This window comes from Sciurus carolinensis, chromosome 4 (assembly GCF_902686445.1).
Source record: "Sciurus carolinensis chromosome 4, mSciCar1.2, whole genome shotgun sequence".
In the NCBI taxonomy this organism is placed as follows: domain Eukaryota; kingdom Metazoa; phylum Chordata; class Mammalia; order Rodentia; family Sciuridae; genus Sciurus; species Sciurus carolinensis.
This window is the reverse complement of record NC_062216.1, coordinates 157,299,716-157,327,149: the sequence shown is the minus strand read 5'-3', so window position 1 is coordinate 157,327,149 and position 27,434 is coordinate 157,299,716. Positions and strand designations below refer to the sequence as shown.

The window sequence follows — 27,434 nt, the reverse complement described above, 5'->3', positions numbered from 1 at the left end:
TGCAATGATTCTGCCTTGTCCTCTGAGTTACTGGGGTTACAGGATCATATGATCACAGGATCATAGGTTCTGGCTCTTAAACCAACAACTAACTGAAATTTATCATGTTAAAATTAAAATCTGTGGAGTCTTATTTTTCATCTGGAGAGTGATATTGTATTTAAATGAACCACACAAGTGAGATGGTTTAGTAAATTATGGCACATTTGCATGATGGCTATTGAAAAGGACTGCTAGGAAGTGAACTGTGGTATAGTTCACTACAAACAGCACATGAAAGTTTTATATGGAACTAAGCAACCTCTCTAAAAAAAATCATACCTATTTAACAATAAGAAAGACTGGATAGAAATATAGACTATGTATACATACTTCAAAACATCATTCTGTACATTGCAAATATTCCTAATTATTACATGTCAATTATACCTTAATAAAGCAGAGGGGAGGGAAGGATAGAGAAAGGAGGAAGGGGAAAAATATATGCCAAATTATCATCAAGCAGAACTTGGAGAATTTTTCCTTTTATTATCTGACAATATTCTTTTATAAATGAAATGTGTTACATGAAGTAATTTTTTTTTTTTTAAAGAAACAATTTGACTATTACCAATCTGATAGAATCTTTCACATTTTCTTTCTCATGGGCTTTTCCCCTCACATCTACTTTTTGAAGTGTTCATATTCTAATTTCTCAAATCTATTTTCAATAACTATATCACAACTAATGTTTTTTTCAACCAGGGATTGAATTCAGAGGTGCTTAATCACTAAGCCATATCCCCAGTCCCTTTTTATTTTTTGAGACAGGATCTTGCTAAGTTGCTTAGGACCTCATTAATTGCTAAGTCTGGCTTTGTACTTGCGATTCTCCTGCCTCAGTCTCCTGAGTCACTTGGATTACAGGTGTGCACCACCATGCCTGGGCTAATGTGTTTTTAGATTTAACTGAAAAGGAAATACTTACTCCAGATTTTACTCAAAGTCTCAGAGGGCTTGGTAAACTGAATAAAATTACATTCCTTGAGAAGTTTACTTATCAGTGTAAGAAAACTGAAGAGCAGGCGATCTGCAGCTTTTTCTTCAGTCTCTTCCATGATCTAAACATGGGGTGAACATATCAATAAGACAACAACCTGAAGTACCTGGTATACCTGTTTATGTCAGCATATAAATCCCTACCAAGGCACTGCAGACATTTTTTGGCCATATAATCCTTTGCTATAGGGGATGTCACATGACTAGTATGTTTAGCAGCATCCCAGGCCTTTATCCACTAGATGTCAGTAGCAACCCGCTCCCACCAACTATGACAATGAAAATTGTTTCTAGACACTGCCAAATGACCTACAGGTGGCAAGACTGTCCGAGCTGAGAACCTTTACCCCCCCACTTTAAAAAGAAGCTCCAATTGCACTAAATTCTTGCTTTAATTAACAAAGAACATTTAAAAAATATTTTCAGTTATAGATGGACACAATAATTTTATTTTATTTATTTATTTTTAAAAATGTGGTACCAGGGATCAAACCCAGTGTCTCACTTGTGCTAGGCAAGCACTCTACCACTGAGCCACAACCCCAGCCCAACAAAGAACATTTTTTAGAAATTATTTAATCTACTAGTTATAGTCTGTCAAGTACAACTTTCTTATAAACATCAGCAGAAATTTTTATTTTCTAACAAACACTTACATCTTTGAAGTTTTCAGGGTCAATTTCCTTTTCAATCACAGGAAGAACATTTCCAAGTCTTCTCTCAAAATCAACTCCTTCACTTTCCACAAATAAACCACAGATCAGGGCAGCAAGTTGTCTATTTAAGCTCTACCAAAAATAAACCACCACAAGCGAGTGTCAATATAACTCGGGAAGTTGTTTCCGAAATTATAAAACCAGGGTGGGCATTATGTCAATAATCAGACAATAAGAAACCTTTTGATGCCAGAATCAATTAAATACAGTGTTTCCATGGTCAAGAAACAGAAGTGAAGCAATCCTCACACCCAAGAATAACATTAGAAAAAAGACATTTATTCATTGAATACTTTGATACACATTTTTCCATTAAAAAAAGAAAAAAGAAATGGAAAGAGGTCTCACTTCCATCCCCTAACCCTCAATTATACAGCTATGCAACAAATTACTCATTAGCACAAGACATTTATATTCCAAAGATGGGCCACTGCTGATGGTGGCAGTCAGTAGGTGGTCAGAATAATAAAATATGAATAAGCAAAGCTGGAAAAAATGATATTCATTAATAGGTTCTAGTTAGTAAATGAAGATCATATTCACGCAGTAGACTGCTTTGCTAGCAATAATAATGCAGTAGGAATGCAAGTGATAACTTTCTATAATTTCTTATACTTTTTGAAACTTTGAGAATATATTATTTGCATCATCAGATATAAATAAAGCTATTTGGGATAAACCAGTTCAATATTATATAATATGTATTTTTAGTTGAAGTATGGACTTGTTGAACTGTGACTAAAAACAACACTAACCTTTTTTGCTCCAAACCAGGAGATAACCATATCGAATAGCCAATCTTTCTTCTCAAGGCTAATTTTACTGAGTAAGGATTTGATTGCCAGAGATGCCATCTTTTTGCACACAGCAGAGTCATCATTCACCATCATTAGACAAAGAGGGATGAAGAACATCCCACAGTTCTCATGGAGCAGTCCCTACAGGAAAAGAGGCATTGATGAGTTTACTGGGAATGGAATTCCTACAACTGCTGTCCATCGGGGAAACCCCAGGGTTTCCAGGGATCATGGGCAAAGAGTTGAAGGGTTTGTGATTCACAGTACCTGAGGGAATGTGTCAAAGAGATAGGCGATCATTTCCAAGGTGGACTCTCTCCCAGTCTCATGTTCATAACTAGGGCAAGAACATTCGGTAGACTGTTAGTATCGTCTAAATTTATTGAAAAAAAATATTAAGGTATCAGTCTATTTTTTTTTTGTTTTAGAAACAAAACGCTCCATTTGCTCAATTTTAATGTTTATATTCATTAAGCTCCTTTAAATGTCATTTTATTAGATTTTCATCACTGTCCTAGGTGAACTTACAATCAATGGTCAGATTAGACTGAGTGAAAACCAACTTACAGAACTGACAGAAGCCAGACACAATGTCTGACAATCAAGTCAACAAGTCACATTAGCATCCTCAGAGAATGTGCCACTATATTTAGGCTTGTCCTTTTCAAGACAGCCACTGTATTAAAAGAAACAAACTAGCCCTTTGCCTTTGTATAAGAAATGGTTTAAGCTTACTTCAGTTGAGCGAGCATGAATTCCAAGTTTGGTCTCAATTTCTCACCAAGGGGATAGTCAAGAATATATTTCAGAAAAACCTAGAACAACAATAACAACAACAAAATCACACAGTTGCTATTTAGATTCTGTCATTCCAGGATTTCTGTTTCCTAAGCTACTTTCTGAGACACACTGGTAGCCTATATAAAAACCTTCCATAAGGGTAATCAACCAGGCTTTCCAACAGACTCCAGCTAATTCTGCCTACTAAGTCAACTACTGTGCCCCTTCTTGTCTCCTGCTTCTCTCAGTTGGGTCCTGTCCCATGTGCATGACTGAATCAAATCTTGACCTGCCCACTGCCATGGTGGTTTAAGGCTCTAAATCTCAACCTATACATCAGAAGCTGATCTCTCTGACAGGTGGGGCAGTGGACTGAGTAAGGACTGTGGTTCAACCCTGTGTCTCCCCTTGTTATGAATAACAACATGATGATAAATTAACACTGATAATATATGCCAAGCACTATGTTAAGTGTTTATTAGTTAATTCCCCTCACTCCCTTAGGAAGTAGGTGGTGATATCACATTTTACAACTGAAGATCATGAAGATGCAGACAGGTTCAGTAACTTGCTTGTGTGACAGTGCCAGAATTTCATTCTATTCTGTGCCCAAAGGCTTCATTTATAAATCATTAGTATTCAGCCTCCTTTCTTAATAAACTGTGAGAACTAATGCACATCATTTAACTTTCCAAGGTCTGCTTTTTTTCCTAGCTATAAAATGTGGATAATATTCTTTTGAAGGGTAGCATAAATAGAGGTGGTGTTTGCAAACTCCTGGGGGCACAGCTAGTATTTTAATAAAAGTTAGCTCTCCTTCCTAATAAAGCAACTTTTTTCCAAAGACATTTCTTCCCTTCCAGCCTGACCGTCATAGCAGTCCAAACCCTCCTTCAACCTGAGTGCATATTTCTAATTCAGATCTTCCGCTTCTTGGGTATGATATACATTCAAAAGATTAGAGAGGGACAATGTATGAACAAATGTAAGTGTGTCACTCCTCTACCTAAGGATCTCAATAGCTTATTACTCTTAGAACAAAGTCCTAAATCTTTTACAAGACCACAAGTTTCTGCCCCATTGGTTTTCCTTTCTCCTTCCCCCAACCTTCATTTAGTTCCTCAAACAAGGTGAGCTCTTGTTCACCTAAGGTTATCTTCCTCAGGCATTTATTTCTCCTTGTCCTGAAAGCTAAGCCTTATTCTTCCTTCAAGTTTTGGCTTACCTGTCAATCCTCAGGAAAGCTTTCTCTGACCTACTGCACTAGGTGCTTAAGTCTTAGAGCATAGCAAGAATATGACAAAAAGTGGTCTTCAGAGTTCAGTCAATACTGACAGCTAACTAACTAAAAGATGCACTGCTACAGTGGGGCCCACCAACCCTTACTATGGGCATAGGCTCTCTCTACACACCTGTCTGCACTGGACTCTGGCAGGTTCACTTTGTGCAGATATTGCCAACTTGGATACTTTACGCATGATGTCATCAATTTCTGGGACCAATAACTTTCTTGATAAAATAGCCTAAAATATAAAAGGAAAAGGACAGATTAATTTCATGTGTCTTACTACCAAAAGATGTAGGTACTTTTAGATGTTAAAGTAGTTGTAGGCACTTTTCAAGCAATGAAAGTAACTTCAAAAGAAAAAAAACGTACACTTGGTAGAATGTCTGTATTGTCCAGAATTCTCTGGGAATGCTTATATGGAGTGTATTCAAACATTTTTGTAAGTAGATAACGTTAGCTTATAACTGACCCATTAAAATCATAATAATCTTTATAAATTACTTAATTTCAGTGGTCTGCAAGTAGTCAAAACAGTGTGTTCCACATTGTTGTAAATATTGGACCTGAGGCTCACAAACTGTGCAAGCAAGCCAAGACTGTAGTGACATCATACCTTCAGAAGACCAAATGCAGTGGCTTGTCTTGAAGTATCGTAAATGTCCTCTTCAGCATAGGCCAGTAGAACTTGAAGCTGTTTTTCAGTTATCTGGTAAGATTTGACTTTCTTTACAAGTATAGTCACACACTGCAAGTAACGAGTGAAGTTAACAGACAGCAAACTCCACATGTCAGGATCCAGTGAAATGATAAGGACTTGACACAACATCAGCACTTTTTCACAGAGGATACTAACCCTCAAGCACTAGCAAATAATTATGGAAATAATTCTGCCCAAGGTCAAAAAGGGAAATGGGGAAAACTACTCTAGGTCCTGGCTTTCTGTAGGAGCAACCAATTCATCTCACCTTGAAACAATTTACCACCAGGTGGAAGTTTTGGCCCCTGGCAGCCCCAAGTTTTGCATAGTTCTTCAGCAGAAGAAAAAGGTGTTTCGTAAGCTGTCCTGCTTTTCTTTCTATGGAAGGCAGAGGGAACCTCAAGACCCAGATCAGACATTGTAAAGCACCTGTGATCACCTGAGAAAACAAAATATAAAACAGTCACCTTATGGAGTGACCAAATCCATCAACCTAGCACCAGAGGCTGTGTAGATTGTACAAGAGGCTGAGTTGAATAACTAAATTTAGAATTCTTTTTTGTTTTTGGAAAAATACATTTTAAACAACTCTTCTATTTTCCAAAATGGTACTTCAATGTAATTCATCCTTACTAACCCTATATTATGTATACACTGTACTGGGCATTATTATTATTATTTGTGGTGCTGGGAATCCAACCCAAGGCTTTGCCCACCCTAGGTATGTGCTCTGTCACCGAGTTACATCTCCAGTCCTCTAATAGTTATTAAAGATACAAAGATAAAGAAGGAAACTATCTCTGTGTTTAAGGAAAAAATAGATGGCTCAGAAATTAAGTATAGGAACAATTAACAGTCATTTAATATAGTTCAGTGTTATGCATAAGGATGTGGAAAAAGTGTGCTAAGACCATGTGCTTATACATGAACTCTGAAGGTCAAACCTTGAGATTCCCAGGATCAGCTAGTTCGGCTCTATCTAATATAATCCTACTGCTCTGACTATATTGCAATGGATTAGATGAAAACACAGAAAAAAGAGTTGGGAGTTTAGAAGACCTGGATGTTAAATCCCAGCTCTACAATTGACTACTGTGTGACTCTAGAGATGTTATTAACCTCTAAGCATCTTCGCCTATGAAGGCGCTGTGCGGAAATGGGATATGTGTAGGCTTTGGAGTCCAATGGACCTTGGTTCACATCCTAAACTTGTAAGTAGACCTTAGTCCTAGTTTTCCCCTCTATGAAATGTTGGGACTTGGGATGTGGCTTCGTGGTAGAGTGCTTCTCTGGCATGCACGAGGCCCTGGGGTTTGATCCCCAGCACCGCAAAACAAACAAAAAATTCCAGAAATGTTAAGAATATCTGCCTAAGGGTTAGGGTTAGGATCAGAAAGATGACTTTATTTATTTATTAATAAATTTAGATATTTTAGCTTTTTATTTTATTTTTTATCTTTACAGACTGCATTTTGATTCATTGTACACAAATGGGGTACGACTTTTCATTTCTATGGTTGTACATGATGTAGATTCACACCATTTGTGTAATCATACATGGATATAAGGTAAAGATGTCTTTCATACCCCTGCCCCCTTCTTCCCTCTCATTTTCCTCTACACAATCCAAAGTTCCTCCATTCTTCTCTTACCCCCCTACCCCCTTATGTATCATCATTCACTTATCGGGAAAATATTTGGCCTTTGGTTTTTGGGGATTGGATTATTTCACTTAGCATGATATTCTTCAATTCCATCCATTTACCTGCAAATGCCATAATTTTATTCTTCTTTATGGCTGAATAATATTCCATCATGTATATATACCACAGTTTCTTTATCCATTCATCTTCTGAAGGGCATCTAGGTTGGTTCCACAATCTAGCTATTGTGAATTGAACTGAGGAGTGGGATAACTGGGTCAAAAGTGGTTCCATTTCAAGTTTTCTGAGGAATCTCTATACTGCTTTCCAGAGTGGCTATACCAATTTGCAACTCCACCAGCAATGTAAAAGTCTGCCCTTTTCCCCACATCCATGCCAACACCTATTATTGCTTGTGCTCTTGATAATAGCCATTCTAATTGGAGTAAGATGAAATCTTAGGGTGGTTTTAATTTGCATTTCCCTAATTACTAGAGATGCTGAACACTTTTTCATATATTTATTAATTACCTGTATATCTTCTTCTGTAAAGTGTCCAGTTCCTTAGCCCATTTATTGATTGGGGTCTTTGTATTTTTGGTGTAAAGTTTTTAAGTTCTTTATAAATTTTGGAGATTAGTGCTCTATCTGAAGTGTGTGTGGAAAAAGATTTTCTCCCACTCTGTGGGCTCTCACATTATTAAATGTATCTTCTGCTGAGAAAAAGTTTTTTAGTTTGAATCCATTCCATTTATTGATCCTTGCTTTCATTTCTTGGACTTTAGGAGTCTTGTTAAGGAAAGAAGGATGACTTTATGACAGTGACAGTGGTAATGACGATGACGATCACTGGTCTGGGGACAAGACTAACCACCCTCAAGGAATTTTTGAGGATCAGACAAGATGATTAATGTACCTAGAAGTGTTCTAAAAGATATTAAGAGATATCCAAACAAATGGGACTTATTAATTCAGGAAACAGTGGTGGTTCATGGTGTCACTGATCCATTTAAAAACTCCACCATCTCACAAAGCAAGAGCCCTGAAACGAATTCCAAGAATTCTGCATGACATGGCTCCTGTGAGTGAATGGATGCTCCAACATGGGCTGCAAACCAATGCTCACCTTCACGTCCATGGAACCCAGGCAATCTATGAGGAGAGACACGAAAGGATCCAACATTTCCAGGACATGATCACTTGAAGACTTGATCTTAGAAGTCTTCAGACTCAGATGAAGCAGCTAAAAATTGTGAAAAATATATTGCACATTAGATGCCTTGAAGACTGGATGTGTGAGGTCAAATGTGAAATAAGAGACACTCATGAAATGTTAAGATGCTTCTATTTGAAATGACAAATATTTTTAGGAAGTGAGAAATGGCCTTGGAGAGTCTCAGTAAGTCAAGAAGGTGGAAGCTCACTGTGTAGCTGAGATGCTAAGTCCAAGTAGCAAATGGTTACTCAGTATCTGCTGTGATTCCAAGCACTGGCTCAGTATGCTGGGCAAAGCAATGACTAAGATGGACATGGTTCCTGTCCTGACAGACCTTAGCCAGGAAGTCAGACTCTAAGAAAGTGTGATTGCTAGGTGCTCTGAGGCTTGTGGGGGCATGGGTAGAGGGCAGAGTAGGCAGTGAAGTCTTGGGGGCAGCAATAGAGTATGGGGACTTTATGGAAAGGAGGGGAAGCCAGAATGGCCACAGCACATGATGGAGTGGTATAGGATGAGGCTACAACCCCGAAACCCAAATGAAGAACTGGGCTCTCTCCTAGGAAAAATGGGAACCAAAGGAAATAAAATAACCAGATTTATATTTTTAAAACCTCATCATCTTAAAAAAAAATTCAAAGTAAGAGTTACTCATGAGTAAGGCAACAGTGAAATCCTAGTAAGTACTAGAAATTCAGCAAAAAATTAAATAGTACAGACTCTGTGAAGACAGTTAGTTTCATTTTAAGAATAATTCTTACCCGAAGCCCAGATTCAATAAATATGTGCATGTTCGTTTTCCTGCTCACAACAGCTTTTGCTCCACCTCGAACTGGAGTTGGGGGGAGCAGCAGGCAGCTCTGGGGTGGCAGACGTGGATCAGGTGCAGGGGCTGCTGGACTTCTATCAGTCACAATGGAATAAAAATGAAAAGCACTGTCAGCTGCATTCCAAGAAGTTACTGCGGCCCTCCAGGGAGATGAGAGCCGAGCACTGAACAATATGCTCTGGTTTCCTCCCTTCCCTTAACCACAAACACACAAGAGATGCAATCCTGCTCATCAAGGTGCTAGGATAATCCTTAGAAACAGAGGTCAGATCAAAGAACACATCTAAATGGAGACAAACAGCAAGAAAATGTTCCCTTTGATGCCCGAAAATAAGTGGCAAGAACCCTTTTCCAGAACACAGAAGCAAAATCCAAAGGAAGTATACTAATGTATAAGGTATTTCCACATCTTCTAAGGTCTAAACCTGCAATAAGTTGTGCATATTTAAAATCTATCCTTGCATTCAATAAATACTTAAAACAAACATGGCATCAGAGAAATTACCATTTCTATCACAGATACCTCAAAGAAAATCTCATGTTGAAAAGTATCAATTTGAAGGACCACCATACCACAAAGAGTAGTACTTATATTTCAGATAATATAATTTTTATTTTTCATTAGAACAAATCCAAACTTACTTTTCTTTCTCTGTTAATAGGGGTAGGTTTTCACTGACCAAACCATAACTAAGCAATAGAATAGATTCTGCCGTCATTTCCTGATTTACAATTAATCCTGCTATGATTCGGCGTAAGGTTTCATGAACTTTCCGGGCCAGTTTTAAACTTGTGGTATTTTGTAGGATCTAAAGGCAAAAATAAATGTTATGTGGAAATAACACAAACCAATTAGATATTTTGTAATGGTTTTTTTTTTTATTTGCTTTCAAATGTAGTTTTTCTAATTAAAAAAATTCATAATAAAATTTCAAGCAGATATAGACATATAAAGTTAAGTCTCTTATAAACTTAAACCCAGAGATAACCACTGTGAACAGTTTGTGTGCCTCAGCATCTTCCCATTTCCTCCCTGCTCCCTCCTTCCCTGTAGGTGAGGTATCAGGATATACTCCTGGGATAAATGGTGAGACTTCAACAATGTTAACCTTCCAAATGTACCAATGGGGGTAATTAACACACACATACCTCACTCCACAATAAAATGTACAGTCCCTATTCAAAGCAACCATGTGACTGAAGTGCTACAATGGTCAAGCCTCAGGGTTTGAAATTAATGAGTGGGTCAATTCAGAGGAATTGAAAGCAAACCCAGGATCATCAACCACGGTAAAATATTCAGTACTTCATAGCAAACAAAGGACTTCTTACGATGACTCTTCTTCATCCTCAATAAACATCGGGCTCAGATAAAACTATGTGCATTCTAGGAACAATCATGAAATTTTTCTAGCACCAACATATTTGGAGTTAAGAATAATTCATGTCACTAGTTAGTGATTTTTGCTCTAGTTTTAGTAAATAAAACTAGAATAAAAAGAATCAATAATGTTATTAAATGTTCGTCCCTGTAACAGGCACAGAAAAACAATAGAAAGGTGGGTAAATTATAGTCCCTACTCGTTAGGGGGCAAATGAGAAAATGGAAAGAATGTGAGTTTGGCTCATAAGGATCTGGAACTACTTCCTGACTTTTTTCTTTAATGGCAACATTCCTTTTTGCTCTTCTGAGCCTTTATTTCCTTATCTGTAAATGGAAATAACATTGATCTCACTGGATGAGCGTGAAGATAAGTAGAGAAAATGTAGCAGTATTTAGGATGTAATTGATGTTCAATAAATTCCAGTTATCTTCCTCTTGGCAGTCTGGGGAGAGCAGTTTGAGTCTAAAGGCTATGTTCTTAGCTGCTACCTTGACCCAGCTATAAAATTCACTTGCACTCCAACTCTTGTTGCCTTTACTTCTGCATCTCATGGATTATATAGGGACTGAGTCTAAAGATTAGAGCATTCAACTCAAGGCTGCCACCTATTGACCAGAGGGTATTCATGCCCTTGGCACTAAAGGAAATCCTGGAAGATCACGTAGTTCTTTTTTTGCTCTAGGAAGTTCCTTTCAGGAACTCATTGTAATTTGGGGACCACCTGAACTGCATTCCAGTCCTTACCTCTTTTAATGGAAGGATAAGTTTCGTAACCTGATCTTTTCCTACAAACTTGCCCAGGATTTCATAAGAATCATAACTCTTGCTTCTTCTTGCCTCCATGACTTTGGAGAGGATCTGCTTTACTTCCTTCTCTTCAGCAATGGAACCGAACAACTCATGGTTAAAAATCTATGAAAGCAAAACGACAAACAGTGATTATGCAGCCAAAACAAGCTGTCTCTGACAAAAGCATGGGTATATCCATGTCAAAGAAAAGCAAATAGGGCTGGACTGAAATGATGGTAGGAATTTCTATTAGATTGCACTTGTTCTCAATGCACTTCAGGGACCAATCATCAAAAAAGCAAAACACACAGAAATACTTTTAGGTTAATACTAATGGGAAGCAAAATAAAAATATTTCACAGACATAAACACATAATTGTATAACTACAGAGCAGATACTTTTTTTTTTCCCAGAGTAGTTTAATTTCCCTTCAAGATATCTATTTGCAACTTAATTATGGAACTTAATGTAAATACTTAAATCGAGTCAAAATTAGTGCCCATATTTTTTAAATAAATGAACAAAAGGTTGTGTGGCAAATTTTTTTCTTCTTTCTAATTCTACCTCCCAAATTACTAATTACCCAATTATTTTATTTATTGGATAAAATATTATCTGATATTTTTATTGACACATTAAAATTATACATCATAGTGAGATTTGTTATTACACACTTGTACATACATACACATTATCCAATTTTCAAGGTTAATCATTAATTTTTCATTATAAAATAAAGCTCTAATTGAATATACTTTTATATAAACTCCAGACCACATCTCTGATATTCTTTCAAGGTGGTTTCTTGGAAGTAATTGAAAATTTCTGCTCATTTCAAATGCTGCTAACATAAATGTTAACTTTCTTTCCAGAAAGACTACACCAATATATGACTTACTGGCAATGACAGAATGTCCACCTGACTTGAGTCCTCACTTTTTAAACTTCTGCTAGTCTAAAAATCTAAAAGATCCTCCCTCCATCCCTTCCTCCCTGATGAAACCCAGGACTTTGCATTTCCTAAACACCCACTCTACCACTGAGCTACTCCAAATCCCCTATTTGCATTTGTATAGGATATTATTATTTTGTGAATTCATTTTCTGTGTTCTTTGACTACTTAAAAAAAAACAAAAAAAACAAAAATGGAATTCTGTTCTGTACATCTTACCTCAATCATGATATCTAAACAAGAGTCCAAATCCCCGACTTGCAGCTTGTTGGTAAGGCCTTGCAGCAACATGTAAACAGTGAAGGTGAGCACATGGACCTAAAACAAGATGCACAGTGAGAACAAGTGGCTACAAACCCTACACTAAACTAAACGAACATAAGATCTAAGAAGTATTGCAAAGAGAGCACTCAGAGTTATGTTATTGCTGGGAGCTTTAACATATGTTGCCATTAAAAATCCTTTAACCAAGTGAGTGCTTTGTACGAAGGATGTTTAGAAACACATTATCAATGCTTAGGGTCTCTAACTGTGACTAAAGCAGGTCAGTGATTTATAAAGGCACAAAAGTCTTCAACTTTAAAAGCCAACCTGTGAATTAAGGAGCTTGTTAATGCTGAATGCAATCAAAGCTGGTACATAAGGAAGGAAACAAAACGGTAACCAAGCAAATGTTTATTAGGAACTTAGTATGAAACAGGCGCTGTATTAATATCTCACATGTATTACATCATTTCAGCTTCACACAGCCTATCTATGATGTAGGTGCTAAATTAACAGCATTTATCAGATGAGAAAGCTGAGACACAGAGAGATCAAGTAACTTGTCCAAAGCTAACCAAGTACAAAGAGGTGGAGTTAGGATTTGACACCAGAGGGGCTGGTGCCATAGCCCCAGCTCTACATCACTACAGTATATTGACTTTCAAGTTTTTTGCAATTTTAATGGTGCTTCCAGGGCTGTCTACTCACCAAAAGAAACATCGGATTATAATCACAGGACAAGGAAACACACTTAGTTGTCAATATATAAATTGGATCTTAAGGACATAGTTTCTCATGTACCTTACTTGCGACTTTTAAACACTTTTTACATATTTACAATGTTTGCTATGGGCTTTATATAATTCTTAAAAATCTTTTTTTTTTTTTGGTGGAGGGATGAAGAAGGACACCTAAAGAATACAATTTTGGCTATGTCTACCTGATCAATACTAAAACATCAAAATTATTGTTCTCTGTACCTTATTTTAACAAATAGGGTAGATTTGGAGAACAGGTGAAGAAAAAGGGTTACTCATGGAAATACCTCTGGTGCTGCTTAAGCATGTGAATGAATCCTCAAGGACAGAAAGTATTGAATTCATCCATGTATACCAGCACCTAAAACAGCATCTGACCTACAGTGCCATGAAGTAAATGCTATTTAAAACAACAGAATAAACACCAACAGGGGCTCTGGTTCAGGTAAGATGGAGAAAGCACATTCTACTCTCTGTACTGCATGTAGCTATAAAGTCTGGAAAGGACCCAAAGAGCAACTCTTAGGGGAGAATGTGAGAACCCAAATGCCACCAAATGTTCAGAGAATTTGCTAGCATTTCTCAGCTGACGCAGAAGTGGGTGCCAGGATGCAGACAGAGAGAATGCTAGGGGAAGCCTATTCTGGTGTGAACAGCAGGAGAGAATTCATCAGGCTCCAGAAGGGTAAGAAAATCTCTCATTTTATTTTTCTTGTTTTAATTTTTTTCCCATCTCTGGCACATTGGTTGGCTATAGGGTCCTAATTTCTGCATTTTTAACAACTCAGTGTTTTAGATTCTGCCTGGTGCTCTCTTTTTATAACTTATATAATTTAACTTATTTTTTTTGTATTGGAGATTGAACCCAGGGGCACTTTACCACCCAGCTATGTCTCTAGTCCTTGTTTTTTATTCTGAGACAGGCTCTTGCTATGTTGCTGAGGGCCACCTCAAACTTGTGAGCCTCATGCCTCAGCCTGCCAAAGAGCTGGGATTACAGGTATGCACTACTATATGCAGCCTATGTCTGCTTTTTAAAAAGATCTTTTTAGACCTGAGTTGCATGACTTTTTTTTCTCTCAAGTTATACGATTCTGAGTTTCATATTCTCAGGATCTTAATAAAATTATTGAATATATGTTGAATATACTGTCACAGAGTGAACAAAAAAGAATGTATTTATTTGCTTAAAGAGTTGAAACATAGCTGAGTGTGGTGGTGCACGACTGGAAATCTAGCAATTCAAGAGGCTGAGGCAAGACAGCAAGTAGCATTCAAGATGCAAGTATTTGGGCTGGGGATATAGCTCAGTTGGTACAGTGCTTGCATTGCAAGCACGAGGCCCTGGGTTCAATCCCCAGCAACGCAAAAAAAGAAAAAAAATGCAAGTATTTGAAATCCAACCTAACTTGAATATAAAGCACACAATGCAATTTACCTGATATCCACGGACAAGGGTGGTCTTTAATTCTTTTAAAACATACTGCAGGAAGTGCACACCCAGATCTTCTATTATTTTTGTGAGAGTGCTGCGTGCTATGTCTCTGATTTCCTGTGCTCTGTTCTTGAGGAGAGCACATACTTTCAGCAAAATACTAGAAAATAAGAATTTAAAAAAGACAAATGAATAAACCACCAAAAATACAAATATCATTCTATCTCTTAATTACTCATAATGCTAGGTTTCCCTTAGGATTCAGAAGTACAGTAAAGTATGATAGTACCTCTCTTCTTTATAACAAAAAAGACTGAAAATTAGGAAGAAAAGAACCAATATTTGAGGGTCCTTAAATCTGTCACATACATACCTTGGCAAATTAACTTCCATGACCTCTTGTGGAAGGGACTGCATCAGTTTAACCATGGCAAAAGCTAAAGGGACTCGAACCACTTCCTCATCATTCACGATCTTGGACTTGATGAGCTTGTGTTCTTCTTCCCTTTTAGTCTATAAAAAAATTTACATTAAAACAAAATTAAGGACAAGGGCCTTCCCTGCTTACAGTATAACTATTTGAAAGACAAGCTCTTTTCATGTTTAAGCCCATTTCTAGCTGTCTTTAAAAAAAACTAAACATTGTATCAGTTGGAACTTTCAAGTGTTTGTGTGACATGGTTAGTACATAGAAATATGCTTCAAATAGAGAACGTTTATTTACAAATATACTAAATGACCAAGTCAATACCTTATATTAGCAACTGGCAAACTTTTTTGTAAAGAGACAGATAATAAGTATTTTTGGCTTTGTGATCTCTGTTGAAGCTACTCAACCCTGCTGTAGTAATGGAAAAACAGAATTAGAATTGTTAGAATCCAAACAAATGGATGTGTGTTCCCATAAAACTTTATAAATACAGCTGCAGCTCAGGGGCCAGAATTTGCTGGTTCAAGCTTTACAGTGAGTAGGAAAGGTTCTAGCTAGCTTCATGAATGTGCACTGCTAAATGTGATTCCTCTTAACCGAGGGAAAGATGAATTTTGAATAATAGAGAATGACCTTGAAGTAGAAAATGGAAATATTCTAATTTATTTTGGAAATTAGTTTTTTTTGGAAATGCGAGTCATCTTAACATTTGCTTCAGAGATAGAAGAAGCATATATCTAGCATAGCAAAATCATAAAGGCAGGTCATTACTGACTAGTTGCAGCAGGAAATGAGCCTGAAGTTGATGAGAGAAGGGAGGGGAATTATAAATGTTGAGGTATAAGGAAACTCGAGCTGTGTGTGGTGGTGCAGCCTTTAACCCCAGCTACTCTAAGGGTTCCAACTTCAAGGCCAGCCTAAACAATTTAGGGAGTCACTGACTTAATTTATTAAGAGGCAGGAGATGTAGCTCAGTGGAAGAGTGTCCTCGGGTTCAATCCCAGTACTACAAAAAGAAAGAAAAAAAGAAAAAGAAAAAAGTAAAGAAGAAAAAAAAAAAGGAAACCCCCAAAGCTAAAGTCAGTCAACAGACCGTAGGAGCCTGGTGTGGCAGTGCCTCACCAGCACCCAAGTTCATACAGACCAGCCTGGCCCCAGAGTTATTACCGTAGAGGCGAGGCACTTATGTAGCCTGGGGAGGATATCCCCAGTTATGGTTGCATGGATAGTTTTAATTGTTCTCTCCAATTCTTCCTTATTCCGAGGAAGGAAAGAGACAGACTTTGTGATATAATTGGATTCATCAGCATCTGTCCCATTAGAGTCAGCTGGATCAGGGTTTGCCAGAGCTTCACTGTTGCCTAACGACCCCTTGGATGTATTTTCCTTCTTTTCCTCATTCATGTGCTCGACTTCCATGGCTTCAGACTCTGGTAACTCAATCATTTCCACTGTATCTATGTTTAATAAAAAAACAACAAAAGCCACCTTAAATGAGGATACAGCACAGTTGTGGCAAGTAGTGTTTTCCATTGACATCTAACGTCCAATAAAAAACACCTGATCTGATACCCAAGTATAAGCAGGCAAGGTTAAGTGCCAAGGAAGCAGCAGGCTGTGAAAGGCCCATTTTTGCTCTTTCACAGTACAGAGCTTAATGAAGGTCAGAGACAAGTGAACTGGCAACTGTGAAACAATGTCGAAGAGTGAGGACAGAGTCACTTGAGCACTCATTTGGGGCAGAGGGGAGGGGCACACTGGGAAGATTCTTGGTTAAAAGAAAGCTTTCTGAGTACTGTGGTTAAGTTTTCAAAAGCAAAAACTTCTATTCACGGGTATGAACACCATAAGAGCAACCAACAGTTCTCATGCATGAAATTTTCTTGCTCCACGATTCAGTTTATTTAAGGCAATTAGGCAGTGTAGTATGTGGGACAAGTTCAGGCTTGATCCTGCTAACAAACTCTATGACCATGGTCAGTTAACTTGACACTCCGGTGGGCTTTGGCACCCACTTTGCAAGGCTACTGTGAGGACTAAAGGAAATAAAGTCTATAACTAACTAAAATAAATGTCAGACATGTCACTGTCAAAAAATGGGAGCATCAATCTTTTTTTCACTTAACCTACTATGTAGCTTTAGGAATGTTTTTATATCTCTGAATCTCAGTTTCTCATATCAAAAATATGGGGTAACTAATACTAGGATTCTTGAAAGTTTCTTATCAGAACAAATGAGATAATGTCTATAAAACCTGGCTTACAGCAGATGCTCAATAAAGGTTTCAAATTTCATTATACTCCTTTTCCCTTCCTTAAAAAGACCACAGTTTTGTGGGCTGTTGGGTTGGTGCAGTGATGATCTAGTTAATTTGGGGCCTGGTGGTAATCAGCAGGGCAGGGCTCTTGGCTGCATCATAAAGTGAGGGACAGTCTTTTATAATGTTTTACCATTATCTGATATGAGCAGTACAGAAGAGATTAATTATGAAGAAAAACAAAGGGAGAAGAGCTATTTTGAAGGGCAGGGACCTTATGGTGAGTTGATGATTGTTTTGATGATAGTCTTCAGAAAAGAACCTTAATGTGTGCTTCCTAAAACGATATGAATCTAATCCAAGGAAGCCACGTCTTTCTATTGACTTCCCTAATCTTTTAGATACTTGGAATCAGCCTTTGCAGGTAAGATATCTTATTTGTTATTTGACATCCTTACTGGGCAGAGGCTAGACTTAATTACAACTATGCCTCATATAAGAAGAAAAGTTGTTTCTAAAACAACTAAAGTTTGTAAACCCCAGATACCATTAATAAAATATCCCAATGAAATTATTTCCTATAAGTAAAAACAAAATAAAACCTGAATATTGTGAAATGTCACCAGGAGTTGGCAATCATTTTTAAGAGAGATTCCAGGCAACTATTAAATGGAGATATCAATGGCACAGGATCAACAGCACAACATATAAGAAAGCCAAACTCAGGTTATCATACATATTTAGTTCAGACAGCAAAACCAGATTTCAGTTATCTTTTAAATATATCACACTACATGGATTTGGGTAACTTGGATAATTTGAACTAGTTTAGAATAAAGGCAGTAACTAAACTATCTAAGAAGAAATAGTTAAGCAAATTAAATGTTTTAAAATTAATGAATATTTATATTTATGCAAAACTGCCAAAAGCAGATTTAACTGATTAAAGAAAACAGTGCTGCTGTGTGCAGTGGTGCATGCCTATAAACCTGGTGACTTCGGAGGCTAAGGCAAGAGGATCACTGATCTGAGGCCAGCCTGGGAAACTTTGTACCATCTCAAATAAAAAGTACACTGAAGGCCAGAATATTTCTTTGTCTTTAGCCAAAATAATCAGGATAAACATCTTAGCCTATTTGAGTGCTGAATTTTTTTTCTTTCATTTTTCTATACTGAGTAGAACCTCTAGGTCAATGTTCAGGATAAGCAGCATCTGGTATTCTTCCCTAATGCTGTTTCCTAAGCAATCATTAAGCTTATACTTCTTTATCCCTAAGTAAGATGTTGCAGTGAGGTTTTGTTTTTAAAAAATGTGGAATGCTTCACGAATTTACGTGACGCGCTTGTGCAGAGGCCCTGTTCATCTTCTGTCTTGTTCTAATTTCAGTTTATGTACTGCCTAAGCAAGCACTTGCATTAGGATTTTAAAATATATCTTTTAACAAGTTAAGGAAACTTCTACCTATTCTGATTGATAATCATTTTTAGCTTGAGTAGATATGAAATTTAATAAAGTGTTTCCCGGGTGTCTATATGGACAATCATGTTTTTATATGCTAATATGTTAAATCCCATTAACTACTTTTCCAGGAGCTTGTACAAACACTGCATTCCTCGAACAACCAACCATGGTCATGTTTTTAATGCTTTTACCACTTATGGGATTTCACCCGTAAATATTTGGTTTAGGATTTTTATATCCATGTTAATGAATGAGACCTTGTGATACTCCATTCTCACAATGTCTGTGCCAGTTTTAGGTATGTAATTAAAGCAATTTTATGAGTCTGTAGGGACTTCCTTTTTCATTCATCTAAAAGAGCTAGTAAGTTTGAAATTACCCATCTCTTGAATGTTTGCTAAAACTTGCTGATACAGAATTCTTTACCTGGCATTTTCATCAGGAGATACTTAACTATAGAACAAGTTTCTTTACTGGTTAGAGATCCATCAGATTTTTTATTTTCTTCTAAAATCAGTTTTCTTTAGACAGTTTTTATACAATATTTTTGCTAAGAATATGATTATTCCACCCAAGTATTGGAATTTATAAATATTATATTTTTTTTATTCAATTATTATCATTTTAAGTTCCAATATTATTTATTATCTTCTGTTTTCACTGATCAATCTTATCAGGCACTTGCCAGTTTATAATCTTTTCAAATATCAAAGTTTTGTTGATCTTTTCTATTGTATCTTTTATATTTCACTAATTGTTGCTTTAACTTTGTTCTTTTCTTACATTTGCTTTGCTTTCATTGGTTAATGGTCTTTCAATATATAAATGATGGACTTCTAGGTAAATAACCTAAAGTTCAGATTTTTTTTTTTTTTTTACTAATAAAATTTAGGATTGGCTACCTTCACTTACATAAGTTTTCATAAAAACTAGCCATTCGTTTTAGCTTTCTCATGATTCATTAATTGGTCATTGCTACAAAGAACAAAAAAAGGAATAAGCTGAATTTTGCCATCTTTAATTCATAATCATAAATGAATACAGGATGAAAATCTAGTTTAAGAAAGCTTTAAAAACTTACTTTCTTCATTGTGAATTTTTCCCATTTGTTCTTCAAGAGTTTTGTGGTCAAAGTGGAATGCTTCTAACACTATTACTAGTAAACTGTTAAAAAAAAAGATACACACATCTTCATTTGATTATCAATACCATTTGACTATTAAAAGGAAATATAAAGTCATGAACAGTAAAATTACTTTGCCAGTCTTTTTTAACTTTAAACATTACCATAACCTTATTAATACTATGTAAAAGAAAACAGATTAAAGACAAATTCAAGAAATAATTATAAGATTACATTAAAAAGACAAAAAAAAAAAAAAAAAAAGAAGTCTGACTGTACCTGACACCCAACTTTTGATTGATCTGTCCTGTCTGTAAGACATGAATAAAATGTTTCAAGTAATATATGTATGCTGACCAAGAAAGATGTCTGCAAATAGCCCCAATAACTTCTGTGGCAGCAATGGTTATATTTTCATGCTGTAAAATAGAAACACACAACATAAATGTAGAATAAGTATTGGTTGATAAACTATGAGGCTATCATGGCCTGCTAAAAAGCTTACACAGTAGGTGATCAGTAATTATAGAAAGGGAAGAACATTGAAATATCCAAACTGTACTCCAATTCCTCTTGTGATCCCAGGAAAAGATGCATTTAAAGGACTAACATCTTCCTTTAAAGGATATTAACATATTTGACTCTTTTCTACTCAGACCTCCTTAACTGATTCAAGACTAGATATAGTGAATGAAATCTACTCAATGTACAAAAGTAGACAAATATTGGGGCTGAGATGTAGCACAATGGTAGACTGTTTACCATGTTCAAGGCCTTGGGTTCAGTGGCTGGCACTAGAAAAAAAAACCTGAAAAATGTCAAAAACTATACACTACACTGCTCTTAGCACTCAAAAATATGGTGGTTCAGTTGGGTGCAGTGGCATATGCCTGTAATCCCAGCGGCTTGGAAGACTGAGCCAGGAGGATCATGAGTTCAAAGTCAGCCTCAGCAACTTAGCAATGCCCTAAGCAACGTAGTGAGATTTTTGTCTCTAAATAAAATACAAACAAGGCCTGGGTATAGAGCTCAGTGGTTGAGTGCCTCTGGGTTCAATCCCTGGTATCAAAGAAAAAAACCAAATCAAACCAAACCAAACCAAAACAAACCAAAACAAAATAAAACAAAATGCTGTCTCAGAAACATCACTAGAAAAGGAGACAAAATACATGCAACAATACTTTTTGGACTCCAGACAACAAATAGAACAGGAGAAAAGAACAGTGATCTCTGAGGGTAAGGAAACATGAAGTGAGTCTTGTAATTACACAAACTTATTATGTGCAGAGAATTGCAGTCACATGCAGCACAGGAAGGTTAACCCAAGCATGGCCCACTGGTCCCGGTGAGTTAAGGAGACAGAGCTGAGGCTATGGTAGTTAAGCCTACAGGACTTAACACTAAAGGAAGAGACCTACACAGAAAGAAATCCCCCTCAAACTCTGAGTACTGATGAGTATATGTAAGGATTACAGATTTAAGCTCAAGCTTATTAACAATTACCTTAAATCTAAATGTCTAAAAGTCAGTTAAAAAGGAGATATTGGGGCTGGGGAGATAGCTCAGTCGGTAGAGTGCTTGCCTTGCAAGCACAAAGCCCTGGGTTCGATCCCCAGCACCGCCAAAAAAAAAAAAAAAAAAAAAAAAAAAAAAGGTTGGAATTTAAAGGAACAATCTTTCAACTACTAGATTCTTTTTCTTATTTTTTTTGAGTCGGGGTCTTGCTATGCTGGCCTCAATCTCACAATCCTCCTGCCTCAGTCTCCCAAGAAACTGAGATATTACAGGCATGTACCATAGCACCTGGTTTACTTAAGATTATTCTTTTAAATACTTCTTAATAACTTAAAACAATAAACTCTATTATTGTATAAGGCTGTGTAATCAATTGCATAAATTCAAGACATAAATCCTGATGTTATACCATAGTTAGACTTAAATTTCTGTGGCCATTTCTTAGTTCCTTCTTCACTGATCTATACAATCAATAAATATTCAGCCAGTTTTCACCAGGCGCCAGACACTGTTCTAAGCTCTGTGTAGTATGAAGGTTAAACTAGCCCTAAATTCAAACACCAGTTCCAACTCTGCTTTTGTGAAAGTTATAAAACCTCACCTACTCTCAGTTTCCTCTCCTGTGAAACAGTGGCTAAGAACAGTCTTTACCCCATAAAACTGAGTGGTGGTGAGGCTAAAGTAAGGAGTATATAGTCGAGTATGCATAAGAGTTTCCAGTACCTGGTACAATGTGAAAGGCAGCTATTGTTTTATTTCATTTCTTATGAGCCATTTAGGCAAATGACTCTGCTGATCAGTGGAGATTACCAGAATCAAATCTTATGACACAAAAATTATCTCAGCAATAAGATCATTTCTAGAAAGGGGAATGTTTTGTGGTTGGGCTTTGTGAGGTAATAATAGTAAAAATACAAGTAACAGTCACCATTTACATAGCATTTACTGTGTACCAGGTATAGTTATTAAGAGCTTTATAACCATTAGAACTATTCTAAGCCTCTAATTATGGTGATCATGGTGATGTGGATACCACCAACTCATCTACATTTTGGGAAAGTATGTCATGATAAGAGTAGAGATTTGTTGATTTCTAGATCTAATGCCCTACCTTGAGCATTTTCTCATCAAAAATTGGAGTCATGGCATAAGGCATAATATAGTTCTGAAGAGATTTTGAAGACATCACAACTTTGCCTTCCATCAGCTGTTTTGCCAGTTTCTTCAAGGCTCTTGCTCTTCTGTGGATCTACAAGTAGACAGAATATAAATTAGCTACTGAATAATCTCACTCACAACCAGCTCTACCTCAGTACCACTGTCTTTCTCCATGGAAATGTTAATAGAGTGAAACACAGTCCATTTGTTACATGAGCAAACTGTACCTTTATTTACTTCAGAAATGCAATTTATAGCATTTAACAATGGGTCCCAAAGCAATTAAACTTAGGAAAAGACAAAGAAAGGATACACTATTATTGTTTGTAGTTTCTGACATTATAAAAATAATGATACCCCACAAAATGATCATCATATATATAAATCTGACTGATAATAATGAAGACCAAAGAAAGAAAAACTTAAACCCTTTGGGGGAAGTTAAAAATGTCTTCTAAATGAGACATAATTGCAGGTAGGGAAAAGCAGAACTGTTGCTTACCTGTATGTGCTTCATGTTCTCAAAGAAGTCCATTTCTGGATCATGGTAATGAGTAAGCTGTACCAAGTCTTTAAACTCCAGCTGACTTGGAAAGGTTTGAATTAAACAGGAAAGTATTGTGGTATAATCCTGTTGAATACTCTGCAAATATCAAGAAAAAAATTAAAATTTAAAACAATCTCTTCCTAGATAATAAGAGGTAGCACCAAAAAAAGCCATTAAATTAAGATCCACTACCACCACCAGCCATTTCCATTGTAAAAAAAATCAAAAGTGACTGCTGTCCTGTCTATTCCCACTCTCCGGTTAAAAGTTTGGTGACTATTTTAAGTATTTTAATTAGATGAACTAAGCCTGACTCCTTTTCTACACTATAATGGCAGAAGAGGGAAAACTTAGACCAAATCTCAGATAAGAGTATTCAAAAGACAAAGTTACAATACCTCTGTCTGGCTCTTCAACCCTTTCCTCAATTTCTCCAGGAGTGAACGATGAATGATTTCTTTATATTCTTTCTCTGTGACATTTAAGGCAGCTAGCTTTTTGATAATACTCATCAAGCACATGCTGGCATTATCACTTAAAGACATATCTCCTAACTAAAAATAAGAGAAAGAACTCAAGTTATTCTGTGTAATAACCACACACTATATGAAATATTATTTCCTAAGGAAAGTGAAATATTACCACTGGTTTTTACAAAAGCCCCTATTACTGCATAACTTAGGATGAACACAATGGAGGAAACATAAGAGATAGAATAAATGACTTTGAAAAACTATGCTTATTGACAAGTGTCACTTAATTTCAGGAAGCGCTATGAACTGTATGTTTTAGTTTTACTTCCCAAAGCAAGCAGTACAACAGGTCCTAAGGCTGATTTTCAATATTCAATACTATCAGGTCACCAGTGAAAATGACAGAGTTGGCTGGAATAATTGTGGTTATGTGCCCCAGAGTTCCTGGTTTGAGGAATGTAGCCTAGTGTAGAGAAGATATTCCTAATTTAGCCCAGGCAGTGACAGAACTCCAGTGTTGAAACTGGAAGTGATACATGAAGAAGCAGCTTCAAATAAGACAGCATTTTTTCACGTATTATGTAATACTTAATAACAAATAACTGTAACATGCTGCACAGTTTATTGATAGCATTACATAATAATAAAAAGCAAGGATTCCATTTCCCCCCCTTTTGGACTTTGGTTCAGCAACATGGCACTTACTATAATCCTTTTACTTCTACCAGATCATCAATAAAAAGGGCAAACTTTCAATTTAGATAGTTAACATAACTTTAAAAAATGGAATGTAATTGACATACCATAAAATTCATCCTTTTGAAGTGCACAACGCAATGGTTTTTAGTCTATTCAGGGTTGTGCAACTATCACCACTATCTAATTTCAGAATACTCTGTCACCCCTAAAAGAAGGCCTATACTCACCACAGATCATTCCCTATTCCTCCCTCCCTGTAGCTTTTGATAAACATTAATTTATTTTCTTTCTCTTTGGATTTCTTCTATGTAACTTTACTTTTTCAAAGTGCTTTCACCTATATTGTTTTATTTAAAATATTTGTCTTTCAAATCCTATGAATAACAGTTCTTTGTCAAATGAAAAATTCTTGGTCTAAAAGAAAACTTATACTAAAAACACTTACCCCTGCCAAAAACAAATTTAAAAATTAGGTGATAATATTAGGTAGTTGTATTATCAAACAATTAAAAACTCAGACAATTTTGCTATAAAAACCTACCTCCATATTATAGAAACAATTATGCATAACAGGAATTAGGAAGTTAACATCCACAGTCTGCATGTCTTTAACATAAGAGGTGATGGTCTGGAATGCTGCAAAGCGAATGTCGAAGTTGATGTCATCAAGATGTCTTTGATCAAAGGCATTAAGCTATAAGAAATGCCGTTGAAATCATATAAATGATAAAGTACATAAATCTTAAATACTTTTGACATCAAAAAGAAATGAGATTTCTTCCTTACCTTGACAACATCAGTAATATATTTGAGTCCACTCTCAAAATCAGAAAGGCTCTAAAAGGAAAAGAACAGTTTATCAGTGAATAGAACCTTAACGTTTCTGTCTTCCTCCCCTTAGCTCCCTGTTCCTACACAAATTCACTCAAAACCATCAGATTGGCACAAAAAAGGTTGTTCCGATTTGGGGTAAAAATAAAAGGTTGTGGTGATTTGGGGTAAAAATAAAAATTACATACCTGGAAAACTGTACAAAGTAACTGTCTTGACAACTTGTTCTTAATTACTGAGAAGAGCTTAGCTAGAGGCTTGAGGAAGCTTGTAGGATCCAGACAGTGTTTTAACAAGTTTTGCACTGTCACCAGAATATCAACTTCTGTATCCTTTAGAAGAAATGAGAAATCATACTTCAATAATTTATAAAACAGGTTGACTTGTACTTTGATATATGATAGCACTGGAAATAATTATTGATACATAAAAGTAGTACCTGGGAAAATTATTACATGGTCTTTAAAAAGCTTTTAGAATTTTAACTTCATATAACACTCACAATAATGTTGTTAATAGTTTCTTCCTTTTCATTCCAGTAGAGAACATACATGATTTTGAAGCATAATTTCTGCAATTGTGTAGTCAAAAAAACAAACTTGCTAAAGAGATACAAGACACTTCTGGTTGTCCACAGATCTGTGGTATTCTAAACTGAAAGTAATTTACATAATGTCGTGAGTGATGTTCAGTGTTGCTGCTGAGGTCTTAAGGAATGAGTGAATGAGCCACTTGGAGACTTGGTGGGACTAAGGTAGGATTTGAGGTCAGAAACTCTAAGCTATGTCTGAATATTAAAAAGCCTGACTTTCATTCAGTTTTACCACTGTGATCCATATTTGAGACTATAAATGCATTTTTGTGTTCCATTTGTTACAGATCAAAACTAGAGGAAAAAAAAATCCTGAAATTAATTAGAAGCTAAAAAAGAAAACAAACAGATTAAAACTTTTACTGTTGTTGATGCTGTATCTACCATTTTGCCTGTCCTCATTCCTATTTCTGTGCCAAATTTTTCTACATCTAATTTCTTTATGGTGTCTTTTAAGTTCATCAGGACAGATGCAATTTAACCAATAAAACAGTTGCTTATAACTAAACCTAGTGATAAAGTGCCACTTCAAAGACAAAATAGATGTTCTATTAATTTGTACCTGAGCAATACTGCCACGGTGGAGGAAAGGAAGGAGAAGTGTAATGAGGAGAGAACTTTGTTCTTTGTCTTTCATAAACTTGCTGATCCTAGAGAAGGAAACAAATGGATATGTTAGGAGGACAAACGAGTTGAGAATATTCCTCTAAGTTACCTTTTTGTAGAAAACCATTAGTGACTAAAGACACAGTTTTAACATTTGAATAGACATGTGGATTTGGAGTATGTGTGCATGTGTAAGTAGGTTAACTTAGTTACTTAGCAGTGCCCTATAATCTTACTTCTCTCCAACATTGGACTCCTGGGGATGATTCTATTTCTTATACAATATCTGACTGTCGGCGGGCTATAACTCCAGTGCTATAATCTATCATTTGTGATTCTTTTTCTTTCTCTTTCTCCCTTCCTCCCTCTCCCTGCCTCCCACCCCCAACTCCTCTTCCCTTCTCTCCTCTTCTCTCTGGGCATTGCACATGCTAACTCTGTGCTATATCACTAAGCTACACCCCAGTCCTATAAATATTCCTACTTTATTGAAGTAGTACTGGGTATTGAAGCCAGGACCTCCTATATACTACTAAAAACTTTTTAAATTTAGTTACCATGTTCACACAATCAAAAACCAAGTTAAAATTAAAAAAAATCATAATCATGCATGATAATGTAATCTTTTAAGTACCAGTATGTCACTTACTTTGAAAGAATACCAAGTTCTTTACTGACTTGTGCCCTATTCTTTTTCTTTTTCACCTTTTCAGCACTTATTGTGGTTTTGCTGAGATACTGAAGAATTGTAGGTACATGAGGTAGAATTAATCTTCCTCCCACAGTGATAGACTCTGAAACAAAAGTTGATTAATGTTTTGATCTTCATAAATTCTTAAAACACTTAATTGAGAGTATCTTCTTGATGACAGATATAGAAATCAACTACTAATGAACATTTAAATTTCAGCTCTAAACATTATGTAACTTTTTGTTCGTGTACAACCATAGAAATGGAAAGATGTACCCCATTTATGTAAAATGAATCAAAATGCAGTCTGTAAAAATAAAAAAAAAACTAAAAAAGTTATATTGCTAGATAAAACAAAAATTTATGTTAGAGACAGCTGAGGCTTTATTCAATCCATTTTTGATAATAGTAATAGATTGTTGAGATAATACGGTAGGAAGAATTCAGAGAGAGAATGGTAGCAG

The 27,434-nt window shown here is 36.2% G+C and overlaps 1 protein-coding gene and 1 non-coding gene across 3 annotated transcripts in view; both read right to left on the bottom strand.

The window, feature by feature from the left end:
• Positions 1-27,434, bottom strand: part of Utp20 (UTP20 small subunit processome component) — a 92,014-nt gene that overhangs the window by 7,635 nt on the left and 56,945 nt on the right. For both annotated transcript variants that reach the window (XM_047548078.1, XM_047548079.1), the window contains 26 exons: positions 26,929-27,073; positions 26,236-26,323; positions 25,270-25,413; positions 25,037-25,087; positions 24,792-24,944; positions 23,477-23,632; positions 23,034-23,174; positions 22,485-22,622; positions 20,138-20,277; positions 19,817-19,899; positions 16,183-16,472; positions 14,959-15,098; positions 14,589-14,745; positions 12,348-12,446; positions 11,131-11,298; positions 9,644-9,810; positions 8,934-9,075; positions 8,086-8,202; positions 5,585-5,755; positions 5,233-5,364; positions 4,744-4,854; positions 3,287-3,366; positions 2,819-2,888; positions 2,510-2,692; positions 1,695-1,826; positions 968-1,100 (listed from right to left, as the gene is read on the bottom strand). In XM_047548078.1, coding sequence (XP_047404034.1) covers positions 968-1,100; positions 1,695-1,826; positions 2,510-2,692; positions 2,819-2,888; positions 3,287-3,366; positions 4,744-4,854; positions 5,233-5,364; positions 5,585-5,755; positions 8,086-8,202; positions 8,934-9,075; positions 9,644-9,810; positions 11,131-11,298; positions 12,348-12,446; positions 14,589-14,745; positions 14,959-15,098; positions 16,183-16,472; positions 19,817-19,899; positions 20,138-20,277; positions 22,485-22,622; positions 23,034-23,174; positions 23,477-23,632; positions 24,792-24,944; positions 25,037-25,087; positions 25,270-25,413; positions 26,236-26,323; positions 26,929-27,073 — 3,531 coding nt within the window. The remainder of the gene's footprint in view (positions 1-967; positions 1,101-1,694; positions 1,827-2,509; positions 2,693-2,818; positions 2,889-3,286; positions 3,367-4,743; positions 4,855-5,232; positions 5,365-5,584; positions 5,756-8,085; positions 8,203-8,933; positions 9,076-9,643; positions 9,811-11,130; positions 11,299-12,347; positions 12,447-14,588; positions 14,746-14,958; positions 15,099-16,182; positions 16,473-19,816; positions 19,900-20,137; positions 20,278-22,484; positions 22,623-23,033; positions 23,175-23,476; positions 23,633-24,791; positions 24,945-25,036; positions 25,088-25,269; positions 25,414-26,235; positions 26,324-26,928; positions 27,074-27,434) is intronic.
• Positions 18,580-18,684, bottom strand: LOC124984080 (U6 spliceosomal RNA). Its single transcript, XR_007108548.1, has one exon. It is a non-coding gene; the product is annotated as a U6 spliceosomal RNA (small nuclear RNA).